The sequence below is a fragment of the Lathyrus oleraceus genome, chromosome 4 (assembly GCF_024323335.1).
Source record: "Lathyrus oleraceus cultivar Zhongwan6 chromosome 4, CAAS_Psat_ZW6_1.0, whole genome shotgun sequence".
NCBI lineage: Eukaryota > Viridiplantae > Streptophyta > Magnoliopsida > Fabales > Fabaceae > Lathyrus > Lathyrus oleraceus.
Window position 1 is genome coordinate 401831470 of NC_066582.1, and position 26671 is coordinate 401858140.

At 36.0% G+C, this 26671-nt stretch overlaps 1 protein-coding gene across 3 annotated transcripts; it reads left to right on the forward strand.

Annotated features, from left to right (window-relative positions):
- Positions 1 to 7578: 7578 nt before the first annotated feature.
- LOC127075675 (protein unc-13 homolog) lies at positions 7579 to 21976 on the forward strand. Of its 3 annotated transcripts, none has more exons than XM_051017131.1 (27): positions 7579 to 7954; positions 8042 to 8109; positions 8224 to 8399; positions 8488 to 8552; positions 9121 to 9451; positions 10486 to 10552; positions 10694 to 10850; positions 11453 to 11620; positions 11757 to 11867; positions 12269 to 12478; positions 12874 to 12975; positions 13932 to 14153; positions 14873 to 14947; positions 15067 to 15147; positions 15848 to 16030; positions 16123 to 16278; positions 16446 to 16538; positions 16890 to 16961; positions 17446 to 17563; positions 18228 to 18412; positions 18733 to 18814; positions 19246 to 19338; positions 19418 to 19524; positions 20160 to 20237; positions 20309 to 20404; positions 20645 to 20740; positions 21553 to 21976. In XM_051017131.1, exons 2-27 carry the CDS (start codon positions 8102 to 8104, stop codon positions 21724 to 21726), a joined length of 3306 nt encoding a protein of 1101 aa, XP_050873088.1. In that variant the 5' UTR covers positions 7579 to 7954; positions 8042 to 8101; the 3' UTR covers positions 21727 to 21976. The 3 variants fall into 3 exon arrangements, with proteins under 3 accessions (XP_050873088.1, XP_050873089.1, XP_050873087.1); XM_051017132.1 differs by having other exon boundaries at positions 7579 to 7887; XM_051017130.1 differs by lacking the exons at positions 7579 to 7954; positions 8042 to 8109 and having other exon boundaries at positions 8213 to 8399.
- Positions 21977 to 26671: the final 4695 nt, after the last annotated feature.

Below are 26671 nucleotides of genomic sequence, written 5' to 3' on the forward strand. Positions count from 1 at the left end.
GGTAAATAGCAATCCCAAGCACCTCCCTTCTCCAAAACACAAGCTCTCAAAAGATCCTCTAGTGACTGAATTGTCCTCTCAGTCTGACCATCAGTCTGCGGATGATATGCAGAACTCAATCTCAGCTTAGTTCCCAAAGCTCTCTGCAAACCTTCCCAGAACTTCGATGTAAATCTAGGATCTCTGTCCGAAACAATACTAGACGGAATACCATGCAAACTTACAATCTTCTCAATATACAACTCGGCTAATCTCTCTAACGGATAATCCATTCTAATCGGAATGAAATGAGCCGATTTTGTCAATCTGTCAACAATCACCCAAATGGCTTCAAAATTCTTACTTGTCCTCGGTAAACCAGAAACAAAATCCATACTGATACTATCCCACTTCCACTCTGGAATAGCCAACGGTTGCATTAGCCCAGACGGCTTCTGATGCTCAATCTTTGACTTCTGACAAGTCAAACAAGAATAAACAAAACTCACAATTTCTCTTTTCATTCCCGACCACCAAAATAACTTTTTCAAATCATGATACATCTTCGTAGCTCCAGGATGAATACTCAACCCACTACGATGTCCTTCTTCAAGAATACTCTTCTTAAGTTCGGCAACATCCGGAATACACACCCTCTTACCCAATTTCAGAATACCATTTTCATCAACTCTGAATTCACCACCTTGACCCTGATTCACCAGAGTCAACTTATCAACCAAAAGCACATCGGATTTCTGACCCTCTCTGATCTCATCCAGAATACCACTTGTTAATTTCAACATTCCCAATTTAACACTATTGTGAGTACTCTCACACACCAAACTCAAGTCTCTAAACTGCTCAATTAAATCCAATTCCTTAACCATTAGCATAGACATATGTAATGATTTCCGACTCAATGCATCAGCCACTACGTTTGCTTTACCCGGATGGTAATTCAAACCAAAGTCATAATCCTTCAGAAACTCTAACCATCTTCTCTGTCTCATATTCAGCTCTTTCTGATCAAACAAATACTTTAAACTTTTATGGTCACTGAAAACCTCAAATCTTGACCCATACAAGTAATGCCTCCATAACTTCAGAACAAATACCACAACCGCCAACTCTAAATCATGCGTCGGATAGTTCCTCTCATGAACCCTCAGTTGTCTTGAAGCATAAGCTATAACCTGCTTATTCTGCATCAACACACCACTCAAACCCAACAATGAAGCATCACAGTAAACTTCAAATGATTCCGACGAACTCGGTAATATCAGGATAGGAGCAGTAGTTAACCTTCTCTTTAACTCTTGGAAACCTCCTTCACATTTTGAGTCCCAAACAAACGCTTGCCCCTTCCTAGTCAACATCGTCAATGGTAACGCCAACTTAGAAAATCCCTCAATGAACTTCCTATAATAACCAGCCAAACCAAGGAAACTTCGAATCTCAGCAACAGACTTCGGAGCTTCCCACTTAGATACCGCTTCTATCTTAGAAGGATCAACAGCAACACCACCTCTTGAAATCACATGACCAAGAAAACTAACCTCTTCTAACCAAAATTCACATTTAGAGAGTTTAGCAAATAACTTCTTTTCTCGTAGAACTCCCAAAACCACTCTCAAATGCTCAGCATGCTCTTCTTCAGACTTCGAGTACACCAAAATATCATCAATAAACACCACCACAAACTTGTCTAGGTACGGATGGAAAATCCTATTCATATACTCCATAAATACTCCAGGCGCATTAGTCACACCAAAAGGCATTACAAAATACTCATAATGTCCATACCTTGTTCTGAAAGCAGTCTTCTGAATATCCTCGATTTTCACACGGATCTGATGATACCCAGATCTCAAATCTATTTTGCTGAACACACTTGCACCAACCAACTGATCCATCAAATCATCAATCCTCGGCAAAGGATACCGATTCTTGATCGTCACTTTATTCAGTTGCCTGTAGTCCACACACAACCTCATAGTACCTTCTTTCTTCTTAACCAATAGCACTGGTGCACCCCACGGTGACACACTCAGACGAATAAATTTCTTATCCAACAGATCTTCCAACTGACTCTTCAATTCAGTTAACTCAACAGCAGACATACGATACGGAGCCATCGATATCGGCCTAGTACCAGGTACCAAATCAATCGAGAACTCCACTTCGCATTCTGGCGGTAATTCATTCACCTCTTCCGGAAACACATCAGGAAAATCACACACCACGGCTAGATCGCCAATCACCAGTTTATCTTTGGCCTCCAAAGTCGCTAACAACATAAACAACTCTGCCCCATCGGCTACTTCTTCATTCACTTGCCTTGCTGATAGAAACCAACTCTTTCCCTCCTCTATCTCAGGAAAGACCACCGTCTTATCAAAACAATTGATAGAAACTCGGTTAAACACCAACCAGTTCATACCCAGAATAACATCAATCTGCACTAGTGGAAGACACACTAGATCCATTCTAAAGTCTCTACCAAAAATACTCAAAGGACAATTTAAACAAACCGAAGTAGTAGTCACTGAACCCTTCGCAGGAGTATCAATTACCATACTACCAAACATCTCAGATATCTCTAACTTAAGTTTCACAGCACAGTCCAAAGATATAAAGGAATGAGTCGCACCTGTGTCAATAATAGCTACAAGAGGAAAGCCATTAATATAACACGTACCTCGGATAAGTCTGTCCTCACTGGAGGTTTGAGTTCCGGTCAATGCGAACACCTTCCCCGTCTGAGATTTCTTTGGCTTCTGACACTGACTTCCAATATGCCCTTCTTCGCCACAACTAAAACAAATCACTTCCTTGTGCTTGCAATCAGCTATTGCATGACCAGTCTTACCACAGCGAAAACACCTCTTTACTTCAGCAGTGCATACATTACTCTTATGACCAGCCTGACCACATTTGAAGCAAACTATACCAGCAGGAGCACCTCCCCCACTAGCTCTCTGAGCCGGAGCAGCTCTTTGCTTCCCTTTTCCAGCTGGAGCATCATACGGCTTGCCACGGTTTTGATGTTGCTTGCCTCTGCGGTCACTGACAATCTTGTAATGAGCATTATTGTCTTCCTCAAATATCCTGCAGCTATCAACCAATTCAGTAAAAATGCGTATCTTCTGATACCCAACAGCCTTCTTAATTTCAGAGCGCAGTCCATTTTCAAACTTGATGCACTTTGAAAATTCAGCACCAGCACCAGTGTAATGAGGATAAAATTTGGACAGCTCCACAAATTTCGCAGCATAATCAGTGACAGACATGTTTCCTTGCTTCAGTTCAAGGAACTCAATTTCCTTCTTACCACGGACATCTTCTGGATAATACTTCCTCATGAATTCCCTACGGAATACATCCCAAGTAATGACTTCACCTGCCACGGTCAACCTCTCGTGAGTCTCTAGCCACCAGTCATCAGCTTCGACTGCTAGCATGTGAGTACCATACCGAACCTTCTGAGCTGGAGTGCAATCCATACACGGAAGATTCTCTCAATCTCTTTCAACCATCCCAAGGCTGCATCTGGATCATGCTTCCCTTTAAACACCGGTGGATTCTCTCTTTGAAAAGTCGCCAAGCTACGTGATCCAGCATCACCACCAGCATTTGGCAAGTTCTGCACAGCTTGTGCCATTGCTTGCATTGCGGCAGCCATTGCAGCGTCATTCCTTCCAGCCATTTCAACTTATCACTACAACACAACTTAAAAGTTAGATTAGTAACAATACACAATTGTTAGACAGTAACGACACGACAACTGGCCGGACAGACCGACCTGCTCTGATACCACTAATGTAACACCCTTCTAAAATACCCCAATTATTTAATAACAACAACAATATTTATATCAGAGTAATCATGCACCAAGGGTGTCACACAACATTTCACACCATAATAACTGTCATGCTCTTTATTTAATCAAAACAACATTTTTGCAAAATTCGCAGCGGATAGAATCAACCAACCATTCAAAACATATAACGTTTTACAGGTAAAAAGGTTCAACAATCAACAATAAACAATTAAAACATCCCGTCCCGATGTTACATCTATCAGAGCACGACCCACTACGTAGACTACACTACACTCCAGGCACTAGCTTCTACTCACTCACTGCTCGTTACCTGAAAAATAGTTGTAAGGGTGAGTTCCTCAATCGATATAATAAGCATTATAAATCATCATGTAATGCTAAGTAAATTTACACGTTAATCACCCTAATCATATCCTGCATTCAGTAACGGCACATCAACTCAAATATCATACTCAATAACAACGTAAAATGCAACTCAATAACAACATAAAATGCAACTCAAATGAGACTCGACTCGTCATGCATGTGGTACCATTCGGAGTAAAACTCCCAACTTAAAATCATTGCCATTTTAGTGGGCATCAAGGCATAAGCCTTCAACTTTCAACTTAAAATTTTGCCAATCCAGGCCAACGTGGTGTGAGCAAAGCTCCGACTTAATGCATATGAATGTACATGGCATACACGACTTTAAATTCCGACAACATAATAATAACAGCAACACAACAATGTTTTCAACATAATCAACTTATAATCAACGTTGGCTCATCAAGCCTACAACTCAGTATTTTCAACAACTTAACACAACTTATCAACATATTTATATCACCACTTCATAACATAAACTCAACAAAATTACTCATCGAAATCAACGAGAATATGCCAATCGCCAATTATGTTCACAACATTAAAATATCAAATTTTCCAATTTCCAACAGTGTTAACCGGTTAACGCCCTGGGTTAACCGGTTAACGCAGGACAAAAATACATTTTCTGGCAAAACGCAACAGTGTTAACCGGTTAACGCCCTGGGTTAACCGGTTAACGCAGGCAAAACATCACATTTTCACAATTTATAACAGTGTTAACCGGTTAACGCAGGCAAAACAGCAGTCCCTGCGCTAACATAAGGCAGAATGCAGAGTTCTCCGCATTTTCCGCCGTTGGAGGACTTCCGGACCTCCGATTCCAATTCCGTAAAAAGCTATACGTTCGGAAATTCACAACTAACCCAAACACATATTCAATTACAGCCTAAACACAGTTTCATCCAACGTAATTTTCCAGCATTCATAATCCCAATTAGGGTCAATTCAACGGCTATCACTACCCATGACATGTTAATCTATAATACCCATCAAACGACGATAAACCCCCCTTACCTGAGATAATCCGGCAATCTCTAAGCTTCAAGCTTTTCCGTTCTTCAACCTTTGCTCTCTAGCTCTTCCTCTTTGCCCTTTTCTCCTCTTCTCTGCAGCTTCTCCGTTTTCACGTAAAACCCTTTTACAAAAATGAAAACTCTTTTTCCTTATTCCAACTTATATATTTTCCAATAATTATTATTCCAAATAATAATAATAATAATAATCCAATAATTCAATTTATTTAATTAAATTATTAAATATATTATTAACTTAATTTAAATAATTCTCTTATTTTATTCGGGGTGTTACATGATACAAGTAGGAGCCTGAGTCGTAGGATTCTCGGAAGGACGACGATGTGTGCAGTCGGTGTAACGACAATGAGGTTGTTCCATGGTTGTAGAGATGTTACAAAAGGTGATAAAGAAGACGTTACATGACAATGATGACGACAATGAACGTCGTCATCATCATTTAATCAAGAAAATTGAAGGGACACTTCTTAAATGATCTCTGAAGTGAGACAAATATAAAAAGGACTCTATAGTAAGGAGAATATGACAACGAAGTAACACCAAATTCACAATGCATTTGTGGTCTCACCTGACTTGCCTCAGAGAGATTATCCAAAAGTGTTTATCAGGAACATTTGGCGCCCACCGTGGGACCTCGGTAAAACTTTCCCTGACCACATAAAAGTATAATCTACACCATAATAACTCGATGTCTGGATCGTGTCCTAGCAGGAGTGAACCTCACACTCCATCAGACATGGCGCAACTTTTGACAATCGTGGAGAGTCTGCGCCAATAGAATGAGTCCTTGCAAAAGAGTATTCACACACTTCAACAAACACAAACCACTAGGGAGGAGGAAGAAGAAGAGGAACTCTTGAATCCTCAACCTCTTTCAGAAACAATCTAGGGTGATCAAGTCCTCCGAAATTTTAAACTACCACCTTTGCCATCCTTTGGCAGCAAAAGCGATCCACACGAGTATATAATTTCAATTAACAATCAAATGGCAATAGTCAATGCTTCAGGATCTTTAAAGTGAAAACTCATGGAAGAGATGTTCAAAGATGTAGCCTTATGCTGGTACATGAGCTTGCCTAGATTCTCCATCACCGGATACCTGGATTTAACCAGGAAGATGGTGCAACACTTTTCGACCAGCAAGCGTAGAAAATTGTCCACCATCATCCTGTTCAACGTTATTTAGGGGCCCTCTGAGTCTTTTTGTGAATATATGGCGCGATTCAATGAAAAGACAATAAAAATCTCTCATCCGAATCAGGAAATGTTCGTAGGAGCCTTCCAGAACGACCTAAGGGACGACCATTTCAATGAGTCTTCGGCGCAAAAGCCGACTATCAACATGGATGAAGTAATGAATAGAGCAGAATGCTATATTAAAGGTGAGAAAAGCAATATCGAGAATAAATCCCAAGATGCCAAGGATAAGGTACAACCTAGGCATGACGGATCCAGGCGCATAAAAGATCACCTCGAGCACGGGTCAAGGGGCATATCGACAATGAAGCCTTCCTAGAGGCCATACGACAACTTCGCCGAGAGCTTTACTTCACTCAACTCAAAACACATTGATATCCTGCACAAAGTGTACCATCTCAAATTGATACCAGAACCCAGTTGTCCCAAGAGGGCCAACACCGTGATGGGAAAAGACAAGAATTATTATTGTGCTTATCATCGTCTGAGAGACCACCATATAGAAGATTGTCATCAGCTAAAAAGAAGAAATTGAGATCCGGATCCAAAAAGGCTAATTGCTATCATACGTGAAAGGTGTTGAAGGATCAGCAAGAAAGAGAAATCCTTCTCAAAGAGAGTCAAACTCAGAGAATCCATCCACCAAGAAGGGAAGGAGTATCAATGAGGTGCATGAAACTAGGATAGCACGCCACACACACAACGCCATCTCGAGAGATTTTGCTTATCATCGTTTCGGAGGCCACCATACTTAAAGTATTTTCTCTTTAATCCGTAGCTCAATCCATTCTTCATTCTCTTGATGATTTAAACATATTCTCTCGTTACAACACTCATAAAATTTAACTAAATAATACATCTATTTTACAAGAACAAAATTGTAAGTGTCTTCATATTTAAGAAAAAGAATATCTCGTGCCCGGAATTTCCGACGGCCTTAAGCATTAGACTATTAGACTAGAAATTTTATTATAAACGAATTTCAAAAAATTGAATCTATTAGACTAGAAAAAAATTTGACTTCATTATTTTCTAATTATAGCTCCCAAATAAGAACGGCGCTGTCGCTTTAAGCATTAGACTAGAACAAAACTAGCGTCTTAATTTAACAATTAACACAGATCCATCTTCTTAATCTAAAAGTAATCTTAATCTTAATATAATACAAAAACATTTTAATTGAATAAAAGGATAATGAAGCTTAGTTTTTTCTCTTATTCCAATAACAAAAAATAAAATCTCTGGATTGGATCCCGAATTGCTCAGATTTCAACATCTCTTTCGTTTCACACTCACAAGTCTTCACAGCTCAACTCAACTAACCAAAAAAAGTTTAAATTTTCGCTTCAAATTCGCATAACCATCTCACTCTTCTGCTTCTATCTATCTTCCATTATCTTCATTTTCAAGATCCATTCACTGATTCACCAAAATTTCTCTTCTGTTTCCGTTACAAAGAAAGAAAGGGTAACTTCTTCGAAATCAACAAACTAGGTTTTCGTATGAACTGATTCTGTTTTTCTTCTGCGATTAGGTATTTTAAGCTTGAACTTGATTCTCACTAGGAATTCATGATTTCAGTTTCTGCAATGCATGATCATAACGTATTTTTCATTTTCAGAGTTTTTGAACTTCGATTGTGTTCTGTATAGTTGCTGAAGTTGGTTGTAGTTCTGTAATCATGGAAGAGTAAGTATCTCTTTGTACTTTCTCTAGTTAGGTTAATGGTTTTCAAATTATTCTGAGTGATGATGTTATCATGTAGTGTAACCTTTTTGATTGTGGTGATTTAATGAATTTCAGAGAGAATGCTATAGATCTTCTTCAAAGATATAGAAGGGATAGGCGAGTACTTCTCGATTTTATACTTTCGGGGAGTTTGATTAAGAAAGTTGTGATACCACCTGGTGCTGTCACGCTCGATGATGTGGATCTAGATCAAGTCAGTGTTGATTATGTTCTTAATTGTGCTAAAAAGAGTGAGTTTAAGTTGGTACTTTTGTGGTGTTTGTTGTCATGCTTTTTCTTTTGCTTTCCTTGTCTTGATTATATATTTGTTCCATACAGGTGAAATGCTTGAGCTTTCAGAAGCTATTAGAGAATATCATGACCACACCGGGTTACCCCAAATGGTATGTTATTGTTGTATTATGTATATAGGAATATTTTCCGTGGTGTAGTTGAAACACATGATTTTACCATATGTCTTTCTATTTTTCTCTCATTCAACACTCATGATTGCTATTTTTGGTGTTTTGGGCTATTAAGTATTATCAATGATGTGCCAATTTGGCTTGTGCACTTCTGATGACAATTGTTTTGTAACACATTTTTTAGTTTTTTACTATGTTTAGAAGTCACTGCAGCATTCTTTTATTAACATGTAACAATTGGTCTTCTTTCATCATACATGTTAATAAATAAGCAGCATCTTCAAAACATTTGTGCTAATCTATGAGGCACTGACACAAACACACATAATGGACATGATAGTGACACATCGACCAGGTAATAGTTAGAGAAAATGAAATATTTGAATGTAATCACATGTTGTATTGACATCGAGCTCCAAGCACACCTTCAATCGGAAGTGTCGGTGCTACATAGCTGCTAATTATAAGTTCTCTCTCCATTTCAATGCTTTAGTTCAATTATTTGTGAGGATTATGTTTGAAGGTTAAATGATTCTGGCTTTAACAGAGTGACACAGGTTCAGTTGGTGAATTTTATTTGGTCACTGATCCCGAGTCTTCAGGTTCACCTCCCAAAAGGCCACCCCCACCTGTTCCTATAACTGCAGTGCCTCCTATCGCTGTTTCCACTCCGCCTCATGCTTTTCCTCCGTCTTCAATTGCTTCTAATCTATCAAGATCAGAGTCTTTAGACTCCGCACAAGAAAGAGAGTTAACTGTGGATGACATTGAAGACTTTGACGATGACGACGATATTTCTACAGTAGAAGGTCTCAGGGCTAAAAGGACATTAAATGATGCTTCCGATCTTGCTGTAAAATTGCCTTCTTTTTCCACAGGTGATTGTTTTAAGAAACTTATTGTTGGATAAATTCTTTACATTCCCACTGATAGAAATCAAGAACCACTGAAAAAATGAAAAACCAAGAGAGTGAAAGAAAAGCTTAGATAGAAGCATGAGAAAATTTTCTATTCTGTTATCATAGCTGAAATGAACTTGTAGCAGGTTCTGTTACATTTATAGTCAGGATTTGTTCACTTAGACTCCTAACTGAAATCCCAGTGATTATAACTGTGCCAGCTTGGCTTACAGCATAATCGACCACTCTCAATCATAACCGTCATTAATCTTATGAAGTATATGATAGGACATTATGATGTTTGATCCATTTAGTTGACTTCACAAAAAGTGAAAATAACTTAAGTTTTAGTTGTCATATATTTAATAGGGTTTCTTAACCTCACTCTTTGTACATTTTTCAGCTTACTTCAATATTTATTTTTCTTTCATTGAAAGTACCTATGAAGCACATACACCCTTAGGATAAAGCGTGTCAGGTGTCCGTACGGTACGACACGTGTCGGAAAACTCATACAAGTGTCCCAAAAAAATGTTTTTATTCTTTGCTTCGATACTTTTTGAATTGGTGTCAGACACCTCATACGACACATCCCGGACAATTCAGACAAATGTTTAAAAAAGTTATATTTTCTTTTCTTGAACACACCTTGTACATTTTTTGGACAAATCTCAAATCTAAAAGGATTAAAGATGCGTCGAATCAAAGCAATGTTATTCAATGAAGGATTAAAGATATTAAGTTCGATTAGAATGTTTTTAACTTTTAAAATAGTAGATGGATAAACGAAGGTCAAACACTATCATATATGCAGCGGTCTCAGTCTGCTATGTTTTTGATATTATTGGTGTCGAAGTGTCCGTGTCATGTCCCTGTGTCTGTGTCAGAGTCCGTGCTTCGTAGAAAAATACTAAAATTACAAATGTTGGATGATTTTTGCAGTTAAATTTTGTTGAAAGGTTTAAATTTTAGCCATCACGAACTTTCCTAATATGCGGTGTTACTGCTTCTAGGCATCACAGATGATGATCTTCGTGAAACTGCATACGAGATCCTCTTGGCTTGTGCTGGAGCCACAGGGTATGCTGTCTCTCTCTCTCTCTCTCTATATATATATATATATATATATATATATATATATATATATATATATATATATATATTTCATAGTAGATTCTTTTTTCTCTAAATAAAATCTTTGATACATTTCTTTTTTAACAGGGGTTTGATTGTCCCATCAAAAGAAAAAAAGAAAGATAAAAGATCCAGCAGTTTGATTAGGAAGCTTGGGCGCAGCAAAACTGGAAGTGTTGTATCACAGTCTCAAAATGCTCCTGGATTTGTTGGCTTGTTGGAAGCCATGCGTGTTCAGTTAGAGGTATACTCTGATAGTTTTAGCTGATTTTCCCTCCATTATATTTTACTTTTTCCGAAGTAGCTTGGTGTAGTCTTCTTTTAAGCAATTACCCTTTTTTCTATGATGACTACCATACTTTAGTATGAACTGTATAAAGATGATTCGGAAACTTGGTTGGCATTTATTAAGATTAAATCTGGAGGCTTGTCTATCATCATAGTGGAAAATTAAGTGTCTACTTAATGTTGTAGTGTATAGGCCTGATGTTTAAGCTAATACTTGCCACTTATTTCTTAAAAATGAGTACAGTTGAGTTCAATTATAGTTTATCTTCTATGAAGCACCCTTCTTCAATAGAGAGTCTCACATTGGATGGAATGTGACATGCAGATGTATTTATAAGTGAGATGCATCCCTCACCTTACACGAATATGTCCTTATTTTGTTTACTGATTTTTCTTCTAAAACTACGCTCAAAATTGTAGCCCTACTGATGGCACATTTTAGCTTTCGTAGTTTTATTTAACTGCAAGAAACAGCAAAACATTTGTAAACTGTGAAAACCGATGAAGTCTTAATTTTGTGTTTGCTTATGTTTTCTGTGTTCATATATATGGGTGAAGATATCTGAGGCAATGGATATCAGAACAAAACAAGGTTTGCTAAATGCTCTTGTGGGAAAGGCTGGGAAAAGGATGGATACTCTTTTGGTTCCTTTGGAGTTGCTGTGCTGTGTTGCACGCACAGAATTTTCTGATAAGAAGGCTTTTATACGATGGCAAAAGAGGCAGGTAATACAATCTGTTCTAAACTTTTTTCTGTCTCCTTCATATAGTCTATTAGCCTGTAATTCTGTTGACAGAAAGTTGATGCTGCTATCTGATATTTTTTTGTACGTTCAATGTTTCAAAATTTGTGCCATTGCAGTTAAAAGTTTTGGAGGAGGGCCTGGTTAATCACCCTGTGGTTGGATTTGGCGAAACTGGGCGTAAGACAAACGAGTTGAGGATTCTTTTGGCAAAGATTGAGGAATCTGAGGTGTGTAATTCTCGTTTTGGATGTTTGATATATATTATAGGATTAAGCATGTTTTTTTTTTGGTTTAGGGTTAAATATGCTTTTAATTACTATAATTATCTCGAATTTTATATTTGTCCCTATATCCACTTTTTAGTCCCTACAAATTACAAAACTTCACTCTCTGAAAACATGTGATTTTGAGGTTTGTAGGGACTAAAAAGTGGGTATAGAGACTAAAAACAAAAGTATAAATTTTGTAGAGACTGGAAACAAATATGACCCAATATTCTATTACTACATTGCCTAATAGCATTAAGTCATAAGAATTGGCTTACTTTTGTATTTATATCTGATTGGCTGGCTCACATGATTCTTATAACTACAAGTGTTCTATTCTGCTCTTTTTATTTGTTCCTCAGTTTCTCCCATCTTCATCTGGTGAACTTCAAAGGACGGAATGCTTGAGGTCTCTAAGGGAGATTGTCATTCCACTTGCAGAGAGACCAGCTCGGGGTGACTTAACTGGTGAAATATGCCATTGGGCAGATGGTTACCAATTTAATGTCAGACTTTATGAAAAATTACTATTAAGTGTTTTTGACATGCTAGACGAGGGAAAGCTGACAGAGGTTGGTGTCTTTAGCTTCCCAAAGCCATTATATATATTATATGACAGTTTCAGCCAATGAATCCATAAATAATTATTGTGAAGCTATATTTCCTGGTTTTTCATTTGTTCAATTTTTGGCAAGTGAATTGTAATATAGTCTGTAGTTCTTGAGTTTGTGTGCTGTGTAATTGACAAAATGTTTCCTCGTGATTTGTTGAGGGGTAAAAATATTTTTTTTTAGTTTTTGTCTTGTCCTTTCCCCTGTTTTGTCTAATACCACTACTAGTTTAAAAATCAAACATGGAACAACTGGTTTTGTCCTGGCTAGTCCCTTTCTTTTATTCAAAACAAGCACACCTAACTTTTGTATCTCTGAACTGTGTATTTGTGGATCACCGCTGTCCTTATTTTCAGGAAGTAGAAGAAATTCTTGAACTTTTGAAGTCTACTTGGCGTGTTTTAGGAATCACAGAGACAATCCATCACACCTGCTATGCATGGGTTTTATTTCGTCAGGTATATCCATCACATTTTCCAATTTTATCTTTAAAACCATTTTCAATTTTTTAGTTTGACTATTGTTAGACTATTATAAAATTTTGTTGATTGCCTTAACTTATTTTTAATTACAATTAATTGAAAGGCACAATTGTGTTTGTCTCATCTAGGACTGATGGCATATTACCACTGTGAGGCCATGTTTTTCTGTGTCTTCATCTTGCATGTTTAGCTCTCCATAACTAAATCAATTTAACCTGTGATGTTTTGCTTCACATAGTTTTTCATTTTCTCCCCCATATACTCGCTGAAACCTAGTCTGATGATCACTTTTTTTTGGAACATTGAATATAAATTATTATTCTTAAAGACGGTACTCACCCCTACGAATGGTTTAATCAATAAGACAATGTCTTTATATTTTTGATAATTAAGATTAATGTTAATTGGTAAAAGTCCCATCAATAAGGATACGTTGAATACTGTACTATTTGGGGCTTTGGTTCCTCTAAGGCAAACAATTCACTTTAGATGGTAAAGTAAGGCATTTCAACCACTATTGGAAAAAAAAACTCGACATTATGTTAAGGAGAGCAAATCATATGGAGAGGAGTCAAACAACTAGAGGTAGAGGAAGACCTATAAAAACTATAAGAAAAGTTATTAAGATCTCGAGATTAAAGATTTGGATAGAAGTATGATCCTGGATAGAACATTATGGCGGAAGTTGATCCTTGTAGCCGACCCCACATAGTGGGATAAGACTTGGTTGTTTTTGTTGTTGTATTATGCGCACATAAATGATAGATCATAGATGTCTTAAAAGAGCAATAATTTTTTTTCTCATCACCGCTTGAGATGTCTTACGTTGCGCTCATCATCTATTTGATTAGATAATATTTAATGAATAAGGTGACTCAACCTCTTTTCGCAATCATTGTTTCATGTTTAATTATTTTATTGTGGGGTTACAGTATGTTATCACAAAGGAGCATGGGATTTTACTGCATGCATTAGAGCAGTTAAACAAAATACCACTGATGGAACAACGAGGCCAGCAGGAGAGGTTGCACTTAAAAAGCCTGCGTTCCAAGGTTGAAGGTGAGCAAGATATGTCTTTCTTACAGGCTTTCTTAACACCAATTCTGAGATGGACCGACAAACAGCTTGGAGATTACCATCAGCATTTTAGTGAGGTTTGTTAAACTGTTTAATTTGTTAGGTTCTACTTGATCAGATACTTGGTTGTTAACGAATGCCATTTTTCTGATTGTGTTGCAGTACTTTTATGAAGTAGTCCCTCTGTTTCTTTATAATTGTCACTTTTATAGATTTTTTTGTTCCTATTTATTTGTTGTTGCAAAGTCCAATGCAACATTAACTATTATTTTATCAATAATATGTTTAGCTATGTATTGCAGAGAGATAAATAGGTGGAATAAGATCATAAATAGCAAAGTATTATAGGAAAAAGATAAATAATTTCATCAAAAGTAACAATTTTTTTTGGTTTTCTTGGTATGTGTAAATAACCTTAAAAAAACAATTAAAAGGAACAGAGGGAGCAATATTTTGTATTATCCTTCTTTTTAAGTAGTGGCTATTTAGGAGGATTCATCATCCGGTTATTGTCCTTGTTTTACAATGTTTTTTGGTACTTGGAGTTTAATTGGAACATGAGAGGCTTGTAAATCAAAACTACTATATTAAGGAAGTTGGAATCTATGCTCATAATTGCGAAAGCACTAACTTACCATAATTTGTAGGATGGTTCTGTTCTAGTATACAGATGATTCTCCTCTATTTTATGCACCTGAGATCCTTTAGTTAAACCAAGTGATTTTCAGTTCCTATCAGTTTTGTTGTGTGTTGCACCTTTAATTTTGTTTTGAAAACCTCCTCTTATACCTGACAGGGTTCAGCAATTATGGAAAAGATTGTAGCAGTTGCGATGATTACCAGGAGGCTTCTACTTGAAGAACCGGACACTGTGTGTAATTTAGTTTGATGACATCTTTTGCACTTGGATAGATTTGTTGAAAATATAACAAGTAGGGAGTCATACTCATTTTTATTTACTGAAAGTTCCTTTTACCGTTTTTACTGCAGGCCATGCAGTCCTTGCCAATTAGTGACCGAGATCAGATAGAGATTTATATAACATCATCAATTAAGCATGCATTTACAAGGGTGAGTATTCCGGGCATTGGTGGTTATTTCTGATTATGTAATTTTTTTTCTAAGATGTTTGAACTATAGTTCTTGCATGCTATATTTCTGAATTGAAATGATTTCTTGCTATACAGCTATTATCTTCCACTTTACTAATAAATGATAGAGGACTTACAAAGTTTACACCTTCACTGATATTCTACATGTCTGAATTTTAGTGAATTTTTTTAATCATTATCTATTATTAACACATTATTTGGAAATAAAACTAATTCCATATTGAGTAGAGATAAGGCCTGAAATGAGTTTATAAAGAGTGATACCCCTCCCCTTACAAATCGATTTTGTAAGGATAAGTTAAGCCCAATATAAAATATCAGAGAACCATCGACAATTTGGAAGAAAAAATATGCTTGAAAATGTGTTATAATTTCTTAAGAATTGTGGTTGGGTCTAATTCAACCTCACATAACCGGTTTTTAAGGTGAGGATTGCCCCCACTTATAAGCACATGATCAAGCCATATCTTTTCCGATGTGGGACTCTTAACATAAATCTTTGGCACACAATGTTTTATAAATCACACGGCGTTAGGGGGCCATGTGATTCGTACGTGCATGGAGACATTTGTTTTTTACTTTCAGAAAAGCTAACTACACGATAGAGGATCTTATTTTATATTATGCCCATATTTAATGAATCTAGTTACTTTCTGCAGACAAATCAAGTTGTTGAAAGAGTAGATATGTCACATGAGCATCCCTTGGCATTGCTTGCAGAAGAACTCAAGAAGCTGCTAAAAAAAGATTCATCAATTTTCATGCCTGTTTTACAACAGAGACATCCTCAAGCAACTGTTGTATCTGCATCATTAGTTCACAAACTTTATGGCCACAAACTAGTCAGTCTACATATGATTTGTTTATATTTTTTTCCTGGTCACTTGTGGAATATATCTTTGAAATGACAAGATTTTTTTGATTGTATTCTCAGAAACCCTTTCTGGAAAGTGCAGAGCATTTGAGTGAGGATGTGATATCAGTGTTCCCAGCAGCTGAAAGTCTAGAGCAGTTCATAATGGCACTTATTACATCTGCATGCCATGAAGAAAATGCGGAGATCTTGTTGAGGAAATTGAATCTCTACCAGGTAGGTGGTTTCATTTCTTTTAGAGGAAACACACTTTGCCTTCCTTGGTGCTGAGACGGAACTTAACTTGGCTCTAACTGAAAAAATTCAATCTTCTCCCTATGCTCTATCTTTATCTATGCCCTAGTGTGCATATGGTCACTAACGTTTCCGTTTGTCTGCTATAGGTTGAGACAAAATCTGGAACTTTGGTGTTACGCTGGGTCAATTCACAGCTTGGAAGAATTTTAGGTTGGGTGGAGCGAGTTGCTCAACAGGAGGTAATTTTAAGTTGTTTCTTTTCTTGACTAAAATATATGAACAATTGCAGAAGATGTCTAGTGTTATGGTGGGAAATGGAAATATGAGGACTCGGCAAAACCTTGAATTTTCAGATTTAATAATTAAACAATCTTTCCCAACCAAATAGGCGTCATATATGATACACATTTAACATTCTAATAATTTTAACAAGAAAGTAAGATCGATCTGTTTGACCAATAATTTGCAAGCTACATGTGTTTGCTCTTTTCTTAAGCTGGGTATATTATTGCCTTCTGTTCTACTTCAACTAAGCTTCTTCACTGCACATATACTCTTATAATTAGTTGGTACTTGCTATACTTTCACAGCATTGGGACCCAATATCTATTCAACAGCGGCATGCTGGCTCAATTGTAGAAGTTTACAGAATTGTCGAGGAGGTAAGAATGTTATATAGTATTTCTGTGATTTATCATAAGGTTGTATACCGATAGTTTTTCTGTGATCTACGAGCTCAAACTCCATTACAGCATAAGTTATGCTTCGAAAGAAGGATGACACGCCGGCATTTCAATCAGCGTATCTGGGTCATTTACTTAGACATTTCTTATTCTGTTGGCATCTTGCATTATAAGAAAAAAAACTATGATCCCCTAGTTCTCAACACAAATAAAGCTTTCTCAAGATGGAAATACCGAGTCATTACTATATTTCATCATTGTTGATGCGAGTATTTTCTCAAATAACAAGTCAGGTAGAAAAGAAGTTAGGTTCGACCTCTCCCAGTTAACTTGACATCTTTATTTTTAAATGTTTCTGCATTCTGTCAATGACAGTGATCTATTTTATTTCTATTTATTTTGTTCTATTATGTCCTGCTATCTACTGCACATTCAATTCATTTTTCTATTTTATTGTGTGCAGACTGTTGATCAATTTTTTGGTCTTAAAGTTCCCATGAGGTTTACTGAATTGAATAGCTTGTTCCGTGGCATTGACAATGCTCTTCAAGTGTATGCAAATCTGGTTGTTGATGACTTGGGTGAGTAGATACTTGCATCTTTTGGTTTACAGATATATATATATATATATATATATATATATATATATATATATATATATATATATATATATATATATATATATATATATATATATATATATATAAATTGTATATATATATATAGGGACTCAGTCCACAAAAATCTGAAATGATTTCCCGCAGAGAATTTTGAATCAACTAACTTTGCTATATCACAACAAATCCAAATCCCCCGCTTTGCAAATTTAAATATTTGCATTTCAGTCTTCATAATCATAAATATTATGCTGTCAACATAAGATTTCAAATATGATCTAACTATCACAACAATTACTGAGTTACCTGAAGATTAAGTATTTAGATTTCCAATGAGAAAAGGGGTTGTGTATTATCAGTGTAAACTAGTTTTACACTGACGTCCAATGAATTAAGCATTTTACGGTTTTATTTTTAAATTGTAGTTGCAAAGTGGACCTAACGTGGAAATATCACAAATTTCCATTGGATGTCAGTGTGAAATAATTTTACATCGACAATGTATCTCTACTAAACTCATTTCAAATACGTTCTAACTATATCAGTTAGTCATTCTCTAGTAAGAGTTATGCATATTGTTTAGATCCTATATTCACAGTAATACTAAGGTTCCCTTTTGATTACACAGCAAGCAAAGAGGATTTAATTCCACCTGTGCCTGTTCTCACGCGATACAGTAAGGAAGTTGGAATAAAAGCTTTTGTAAAGAAGGAATTATTTGAAACTCGTGTACCTGAGCGTCAGGAGACAAGGCCTCGTGAAATTAGCGTCCTAACTACTCCAACACTTTGTGTCCAGTTAAATACCTTATATGTGAGTTCATGCTAACTAAAATTGTACCTGGATTAACGAGCCTCTGGTTCTTGTAGTTTTCATATCTGAATTGGAATATTTCATTTATGTTGTTTTTATTTTATTTTTATACTTTTTACTTGCTTTTGTGCTTTATCAACATTTTATTTAAATTTTTTGACATTTTTCAATAGAAAAATCCGCAGTTACATTGAATTCTCCTAGCCCTTTCTGGATAATATTCTCTTTTAATACTTTCCTTAATATTTGTGTACAATATGCTAAATTTTTTCATTATGTTGTATCATTAAATTAATGAGTTTATTTTATTGCCATCTCAGTATGCAGCCAGTCATCTGAATAAATTGGAAGATAACATTTGGGAGCAATGGACAAATAAAAGGTTGCAGGAAAAACTCATAAGTACGCGGTGAACTGTTACATCTGTATCAATCAGTTTTGTATGGTTACATGTTTTAAGCCATTGCATAATTATGTTCAAGCATTCACTTATCAAATCAGTGAAATAAGGAAACAGTTATATTGCTTATTTTATTTATTTATGTATCATGCTTATCCTACTTGATGAAAAGAAACTTCAAAATTGCAACGCTAGATACAATTCAACCTATTGATTAAACATTGAATTTCCGAATGATCTATACTCATCATGATTATGCATAACAAGTTTATCATTAATAATACTGATTTTGATCTCTACTATTGTAATTATGTGCATGTGAACATTTTATCGATGTCCCGTTGTTTCCTCTCTTGATATTGTGCTTTCTCAAAAACAAGTGCTTATAGGTAGACTGCTAACTGTTTTAACTTTTTCCACTTTTTGTCTATAGGAAAATCCATAGATGATAAGTCCAAAAAGGATACGTTTGATGGTAGTAGAAAAGTTATAAATGCTGCCATGGAACGCATTTGTGAGTACACCGGTGAGAATTTGCAACCTCGTCTGCTTTGTTGCAAATCAAATTTTGTCTAATTACTGTTGTGTTAATTTTCAATTTGCAGGAACTAAAATCATCTTCTGTGATCTTAGAGTGCCTTTTATCGACAACTTATATAAACCTAGCGTTTCAGGCTCTAGGGTCGATGTACTTATAGAACCACTCGACATGGTAATTTTTTTCTCATTAGAAAGATATCATTATATTTTTATTTACTTGTTAGGCTGCTCTTAATTTGCAGATATAACGTGAAAAAAATTATATATTCCCAAAAATGAATTGCATAATATTACATCAAGCTCATCCGAAATTTGAGAATTTGTTGTTGACTATTGTGAAGAAAGAAGAATATATATTCTCAGATATTTCTTCCCTTAAAATATTTCTTAACCTGCGGGCTTAACCTTAAACAACCAAAGATATGATGGAATGGTGTAGGCAGGAAAGCACTCTCTGTTATTGATCCTGAAAACAAGTGTGGTTCATTGTTCAATTGTTTTTCTTACCACGAAAAAGTTTAAGCCAAATAAAAATGTGTTGAAGTTTATTCGTTATATTTGGATTCACTTGAAAGTCGAGGATGAATTCTCTCCATTTACACGAGAGAATAGTGAAATCTGGGGTCTTGAATAAAAAAGAGAGATGGAGTGGTTTTAAATATGAAAAGTGGAGGAGAAAAAAGTTTAAGGGTTAGATTTGAAACACCTGAGAAAACATGAGAGAAAAAATGAAAACAATTCATTCTTCCTGAAAGTCTGACATTTAATATAGCTGATCACGTGCTTTCCACTTTTGACTCACTGCAGGAACTTAGCCAACTTTGCGATATTGTTGTAGAGCCTCTCCGGGATCGGATAGTGACAAGTCTTCTTCAAGCCTCATTGGTTATTACCTTAATCTTTCTTTTGATAGATTCATTACTTGTATTGCGATTTTAACCTTTTCCCATTTGCAGGATGGTTTACTTCGTGTTATCTTAGACGGTGGTCCTTCAAGAGTTTTCTTTCCTGGTGATGCAAAATTTTTAGAGGAAGATCTAGAAGTCCTAAAGGTAATCTTACTCTATTTATTTTAATGCTAAAAGGATGCTGTATCTGTAATTTGCAACAGGCTAATCAGACCTTTGGATATTTCTTTGTCATAATCAAAGAGGTTACCATTATTTGAAGATTTATGTGTTCATGTAGAGCTTTTGGTGTATTTTTTAGTACTTATATATGGCAGCAACAAAAACTTTTAATGACTGAAGTACAGCCTTGTCTATACTTAACTGTGTTGATGCATCTTGTAGGAATTCTTTATATCTGGGGGTGACGGGCTTCCTCGGGGTGTCGTTGAAAATCAGGTTGCATGTCTTCGGCTTGTGATCAAGCTGCATGCCTATGAGGTTAGTTTATCGACTTGTCCATTTACAGTCTGCACAAAAATTCTGATTATCAGATTATAGATGACTTGCTGAAGGATTTGACTCTTCTGACATAAAGGAATTCACTTTAGAGGGAAAATGGAAGAGTAATAGGTTTTGAGTTGAAAATCATGGTTGATATTGTGATCACATTCATGCACATGTATATGACAAGCTATGGAGTTGTTAAAACCTCAAATGTTGTTTTTTCCCTTAAAAGTATTTTCCTACTTTTGAGAAGTCAAATCTCGTACTAAAAGGCATTTGACTGGCTTGGCATCCAATAACTTTTTATCCATGATTCCATATCAAATGACCATCTTGTGATTAATGATTGTGTTGTGATTAGGCAAGTTTTGTTGCCAAGTTTTTGATTAAATTTACAAAAATAAATGAGTTCCTCACTACGTGATGTATGCTGTTATTTATTACTGTCAATGTTTTGAATACTGGACCGGAGATCGAACTGTTAAGATCTTTGAGCCGTAGTTCAACCACAGTAGAACCTGATGACAAATAAATAAATATTGAAAAAGAAAAAAATGTCGAAATGAAAAGCAGTTGAACCTACTGCAGTTGAACCTACTGCAGTTGAACCATGGCATGGTTCAACCAGACTGACACTGCAATATAACTAGGATCAAACCAACAACTATACTGGCTGGTTCCAGGTTAAATGTTCAACCTGTACAGTCATGTTTTTAAACACTTTGATTAGTGGTATAAAATATTTTCTTAAAATCATTCCTCAGAATGTATATACTTATATAGTAGTAATTTGTATTCTTTTGCAGACCAGAGAGTTGATTGAAGACTTGAAATCTGCTAGTGGTCTAGAAATGCAAGGTGGCAAAGGCAAACTAGGAGCTGATTCTAAAACTCTATTAAGAGTATTGTGCCATAGGAGTGATTCAGAAGCCTCCCAATTTCTGAAGAAACAATTCAAGATACCAAAATCTTCTGCATAAGGGGAGTGTAGATTACAAAAGGAAAGCAGCAAAATCTTCATTTTCACTATATCTTTCTGTGAATATTTATTGCTGCTGCCAATTTGCCTTTTTTTTTTAAATTTGGAAATAGGTCATTTGGTGTATAATTAGGTTCAAGAACTGTTTTTTTTTGTCTAACTACATTGTTGTTGATCTTCATTTGTAAAATTTCCTCCATGTGAATACTGTAAGAATTCAATTAATGAAGCTCCAATTCTTTTTACATTCATTAATGAGATTAATTGTTATGTATTATCAGTGTTAAGTTTTACACTATCAATGTATCACAATCATCCGTTTGTATTACTTTTTAAATGTTTAAAATAAAAGTCAAACCTTTCAAATAGATCAGATCAGTGGTTGTGATTAACTGATAGTGTAAAAAATCTTTACACTGTCACTGTATATCAATTAAATTCTTCATTAATTATTTCGAATAACACAACTTTGTGGGATTTATCCCATAAACTCTATTTAATGCAATTTGTAATACACTCGAATGTGCAATTTACCTGCCTTTTAACCGAAGAGAACAAGACTTGTTAAGATTATGATATACTCATTCTAATATTCTGTAATATTTTGCCTTATGCTATTCAAAATTGTGAGAATAATAGAAATATTACGTACCAATTTACAGTAATGTATTTGAGATTTCGATTTTAGTCGAGGTTTGTGTTGTTTAATAAAAAGTTACCTCTATTAGAAAGATTTAACATGCTACCCCTTCTTTTATACCTTGACACCCCACTTTATTTGCTAATTAAAAAAGTTGTCTATGTTCAAAATTGGATTTAAACGTGTATACAAAATTATCGGTAGGTAATTCAAATTTTTTGATACAATCTTGAAAATTTCAAATATTTCCGATTTCAAATATTTCCGATACGCTTGAAATTTTATCGATATTTTAAAAAAATGCCATGTTATATCGAAAATTGTAACTAATGTTAAATTTTTGATAGTTCAATTTTATAACATTTGAAACAGTTAGGATTTTGCTGACAGTTTTGTACGGTTGTGATTACACCAACCAATCCGTGGGGTCTAGAACGAATTCAAAGTTGTATAAATATGGTTCATCTGTTGTTGAGAAAAACATCTTAAAATGCATCTTCAATTTTGGTTAAGGCAGAAGTGTACTTCAACGGAGTTGCACCTCCTTTAGAGTTCCAGTTTACTGATGGTAACACATCTCTAGTCGTCTTGACATCAAAGTTTAATGAATTATTGCATGATACAGGTAACAGAAATGTGAGAAATACCGAGTTTCGTGAAGATTGGATTGATACTGATGGAATAGTGAAATACAACCTTATTGAGTTGAAGACCGATGAATATTGGACGGTTATATGGAGATTATTTTGTCGTAGGCTAACTAAGGGGTCGTTGAGTTAGATGCAAATATTTCAAGATCGATCGACGACATAATTAAGCTGCGGAAACGTCCAGAATCATTTGGCAATGTTTAAGTTTTCATGTTTCCTTATTGTTTATTTATGTTAGTTATAATGTCTTTAAGTTATGTTCATCTTTGAAACATGTTATCAACAAAATATTATATAATAAAAGGTACGGTGCTAAGTAGTTTTAGTCACAAAGTATACAAATAATACAATTGCAATATCAAATAACTAAATAGGTCCCCCAAAAGCTACGTGTCTCATCCACGGTAATCCGATAAAAACATCACTATTTGGGTTTACCAAACCCATGAGATTATCCATAATAACAACGATCATCTGCAGACACTACTGGTCATCGACATCAGGTGGAAGTGGCGGCGACACATCATCGGCAGGTGGCCCAACATCGGAAGACACATTATCATCCTCCGTATCACCAACAAGTGGGATGATGCGAGGGTTTGTAGTGAGGTACCACTCCAGGTACCATCCTCACACTACGAGTCGTGCCGAACCCTCACTGCTGTCGCGATGCAAAAAAATACCACGACCTTTCGTAGACTCGGAATACAAATAGAGTCGCCACCAAAGTTTATTTATTCCAAAAGGAAAGGTAAAATATCGATATCCACTAACTCAAAGCTAGTTCTTAGTAAAAAACCTTTGGTACGATGAAGAATTCAAAGCTACGTATCCTTTAGTACGATGAAGAATTCAAAGCTACGTAGCTCTTAGTAAAAAACCACATATTTGTTGGTAGATTTTAGTGAACAATGTTTAGGTTGCATTCTAGCGGTTAAACGCTGCTTGTATGATCACGTGTAGGAGACTTAAGCATTTGTTTGTATCGTGGTAGAATGGATAAAACATTACTCATTTGTGAAAAGGTTTTGACGGTGTGCGGGGGCGAGAAAAAGATAGTTTGATTTGTTGGATTATTTTTAGGAGGATGACGAATGCTCGATAACACGAAGACGCGTGCCTCAGGCCGATTATTAGAGGCTTCAAAGGAGTGTTTACCCTAATGTCCTTTTTGATCCAATCGTTTGCGGAAGACGAATGCTCGTTAGACCACGACGTGTGCATCAGTCCGATTATTCGAGGTTTCAAAAGAGTGTTCACCCCAATTTCCTTTTTCATCCTAATTTGATTAAGACCAAGACGTGTGTCTCGGGGCCGGTTACTCGAGGTGTCAAAAGAGTGTTCATCCCAATGTCCATTTTCATCCGAAACCTTTTTCTTAATTTGTTCAAAAATGACCCTAAGGTCACAAAACGACTCTAAAGTCATTAATTGCTTCAAAATGTCTCCAAAGGCTCCCGAACTCCAAAAATTCAAGGAAATGCTCGAAAACTCGGAAAATATCCGAAAAGTCGGAAAAGCAAAAAATCCCCAGAAGGTTGAAAAACACCAAAATCACCCGAAAATGCCAAAATCGAAATCAGGCGATAATCACCCGCTAGTAGGCAGCCATCGCCGCCTACCGAGTGTTCAATTATCGGTCATGCATTTTTTCCGATCTGTCGTCGCGGCTCCGCAACTGCCCGATCCGACCCCGACAACTCCACCGCGTGGCCCAATTATTTTATTTTTAAAAATCAATCGCTGCCTCGCGGTGCGACTCGAATCCAAGAACTCATAATTTTGGGAATTAAAGGACTCTCAAAAGGTCGTTAAAAACTCCGGGAAAAATTCCAACACCAAAAACAGTCAAATCCACAGCACATGCCAACAATCATATCTTACATAATATTACAAGGTCATACCTCCTACCTTTAAGGTATTAGACCCTAACGAGATTTATCCCAAATCCCCCCAATTGGGTTTACGATCAAAACATAGCACAAAAACAACAACAATCCAAGCAAGAACGCATCGTAACTCATAAATCAGAGAAAAAAAATTAGGGAAAATCCATCAAAATCTCAACAGGGTGTTGAAAGGAGGGTAAGGAACCCTCACTATCCTACAAGCCAGAGACCACATAAATATCGACAATTCTCCCCCTCCCCTTACCCGAAATTAGAGTTTTTTTGTACTTTTCTCCTTCTCTTCTTACGATCGATCCCCCAGAGCCCTTCCAATTCCAAATCACATATCTGCCTCTTTTTCATATGCGGAAGAATTTCCTAAACCTAATTTATTTTCCAACATTTTAATATTTATATGGACTATAATTCTCAAAATTATATTTTTTCCCACTTACTCTCCATTTCTCTATTCTCACCTCAAACTCTTTTTTAATCACTCAAATGACCCAAACTCCTAATTATTTATTTAAATTAATATTCAGATTAAATAAATATTTAATTCAAATAATAATTAAATTAGTTTTTCTATATTTCTATTACAAATGATTAAAATGTATAATATTAGTAATAATTTCAATAATATTATTATATTTGTTCTACAAACTCTGAAACCCAGTAATTAATAATTTACAAAATTACCCTTACCCTCCGAAAATACCATAATTCTCATGAAATCACCAAATTACGCAAACAATTAAATAATTTCTTAAATAATAAGTTGGGGCGTTACAACTCTTCCCCACTTAAAATAATTTTTGTCCTCGAAAATTATCTTTAGAGAATAAATCCGGATAAGACCTCTTCATCTGGCTCTCCAGCTTCAAAGTTAGATTTCCTCTAGTAGGTCCTCCCCGAACCACCATCACTAAAGCAATCTACTTCCCTCTGATCTACTTCACTTCTTGATCCTCGATTCTGATAGGCAACACTTCCATTGTCAAATTCTCTCTTACTTGGACATCGTCCATCTGGATAATATGTGATGGATCGAGAATATACTTCTGAAGCTAAGACACATGGAAAACATCATGCAGATTCAAAATGGGTAGTGGCAGGAACACCCTATAAGCAACAACTCTTATCCTTTGAGATATATGATAAGGACCAATAAAACGAGGGATGAGCTTCTTAGACTTCAAAGCTCTCCCAACACAAGTCACAAAGATGACTCTCAAAAACACGTGATCTCCCTCCTGAAATTCGAGAGCCTTCCTCCGCTTATCATGATAGTTTTGTGTCTACTTTGAGATACCTTCATCTTTTATTGGATCATCTTCACTTTCTCTGTAGTCTGCTGATCACTCTCTGGTCCAAGCATAACACTCTCCCCCGATTCATACCAACAAAGAGGAGTCTTTCACCTCCTCCCATACAATGCTTTGAACAGTGCCATTTAAATACTTGAATGGTAGCTTTTATTATAAGTAAACTCAATAAGTGGCAAGAAACCATCCCAGACACCTCCTTATTCTAAGACACAAGCCTTCAAGAGATCCTCCAAAGACTGAATAGTCCTTTCAGTCTGACCATCGATCTGTGGATGATATGTAGAACTTAACTTCAACTTAGTACCAAGAGATAACTGTAAACTCTTGCAAAAGCTAGAAGTAAACCTCAAATCTCTATCTGACACAATGCTGGATGGAATTCCATGAAGTCTTACAATCATTGCAATATAAATATCTGCCAACCTCTGCAAAGGAAAAC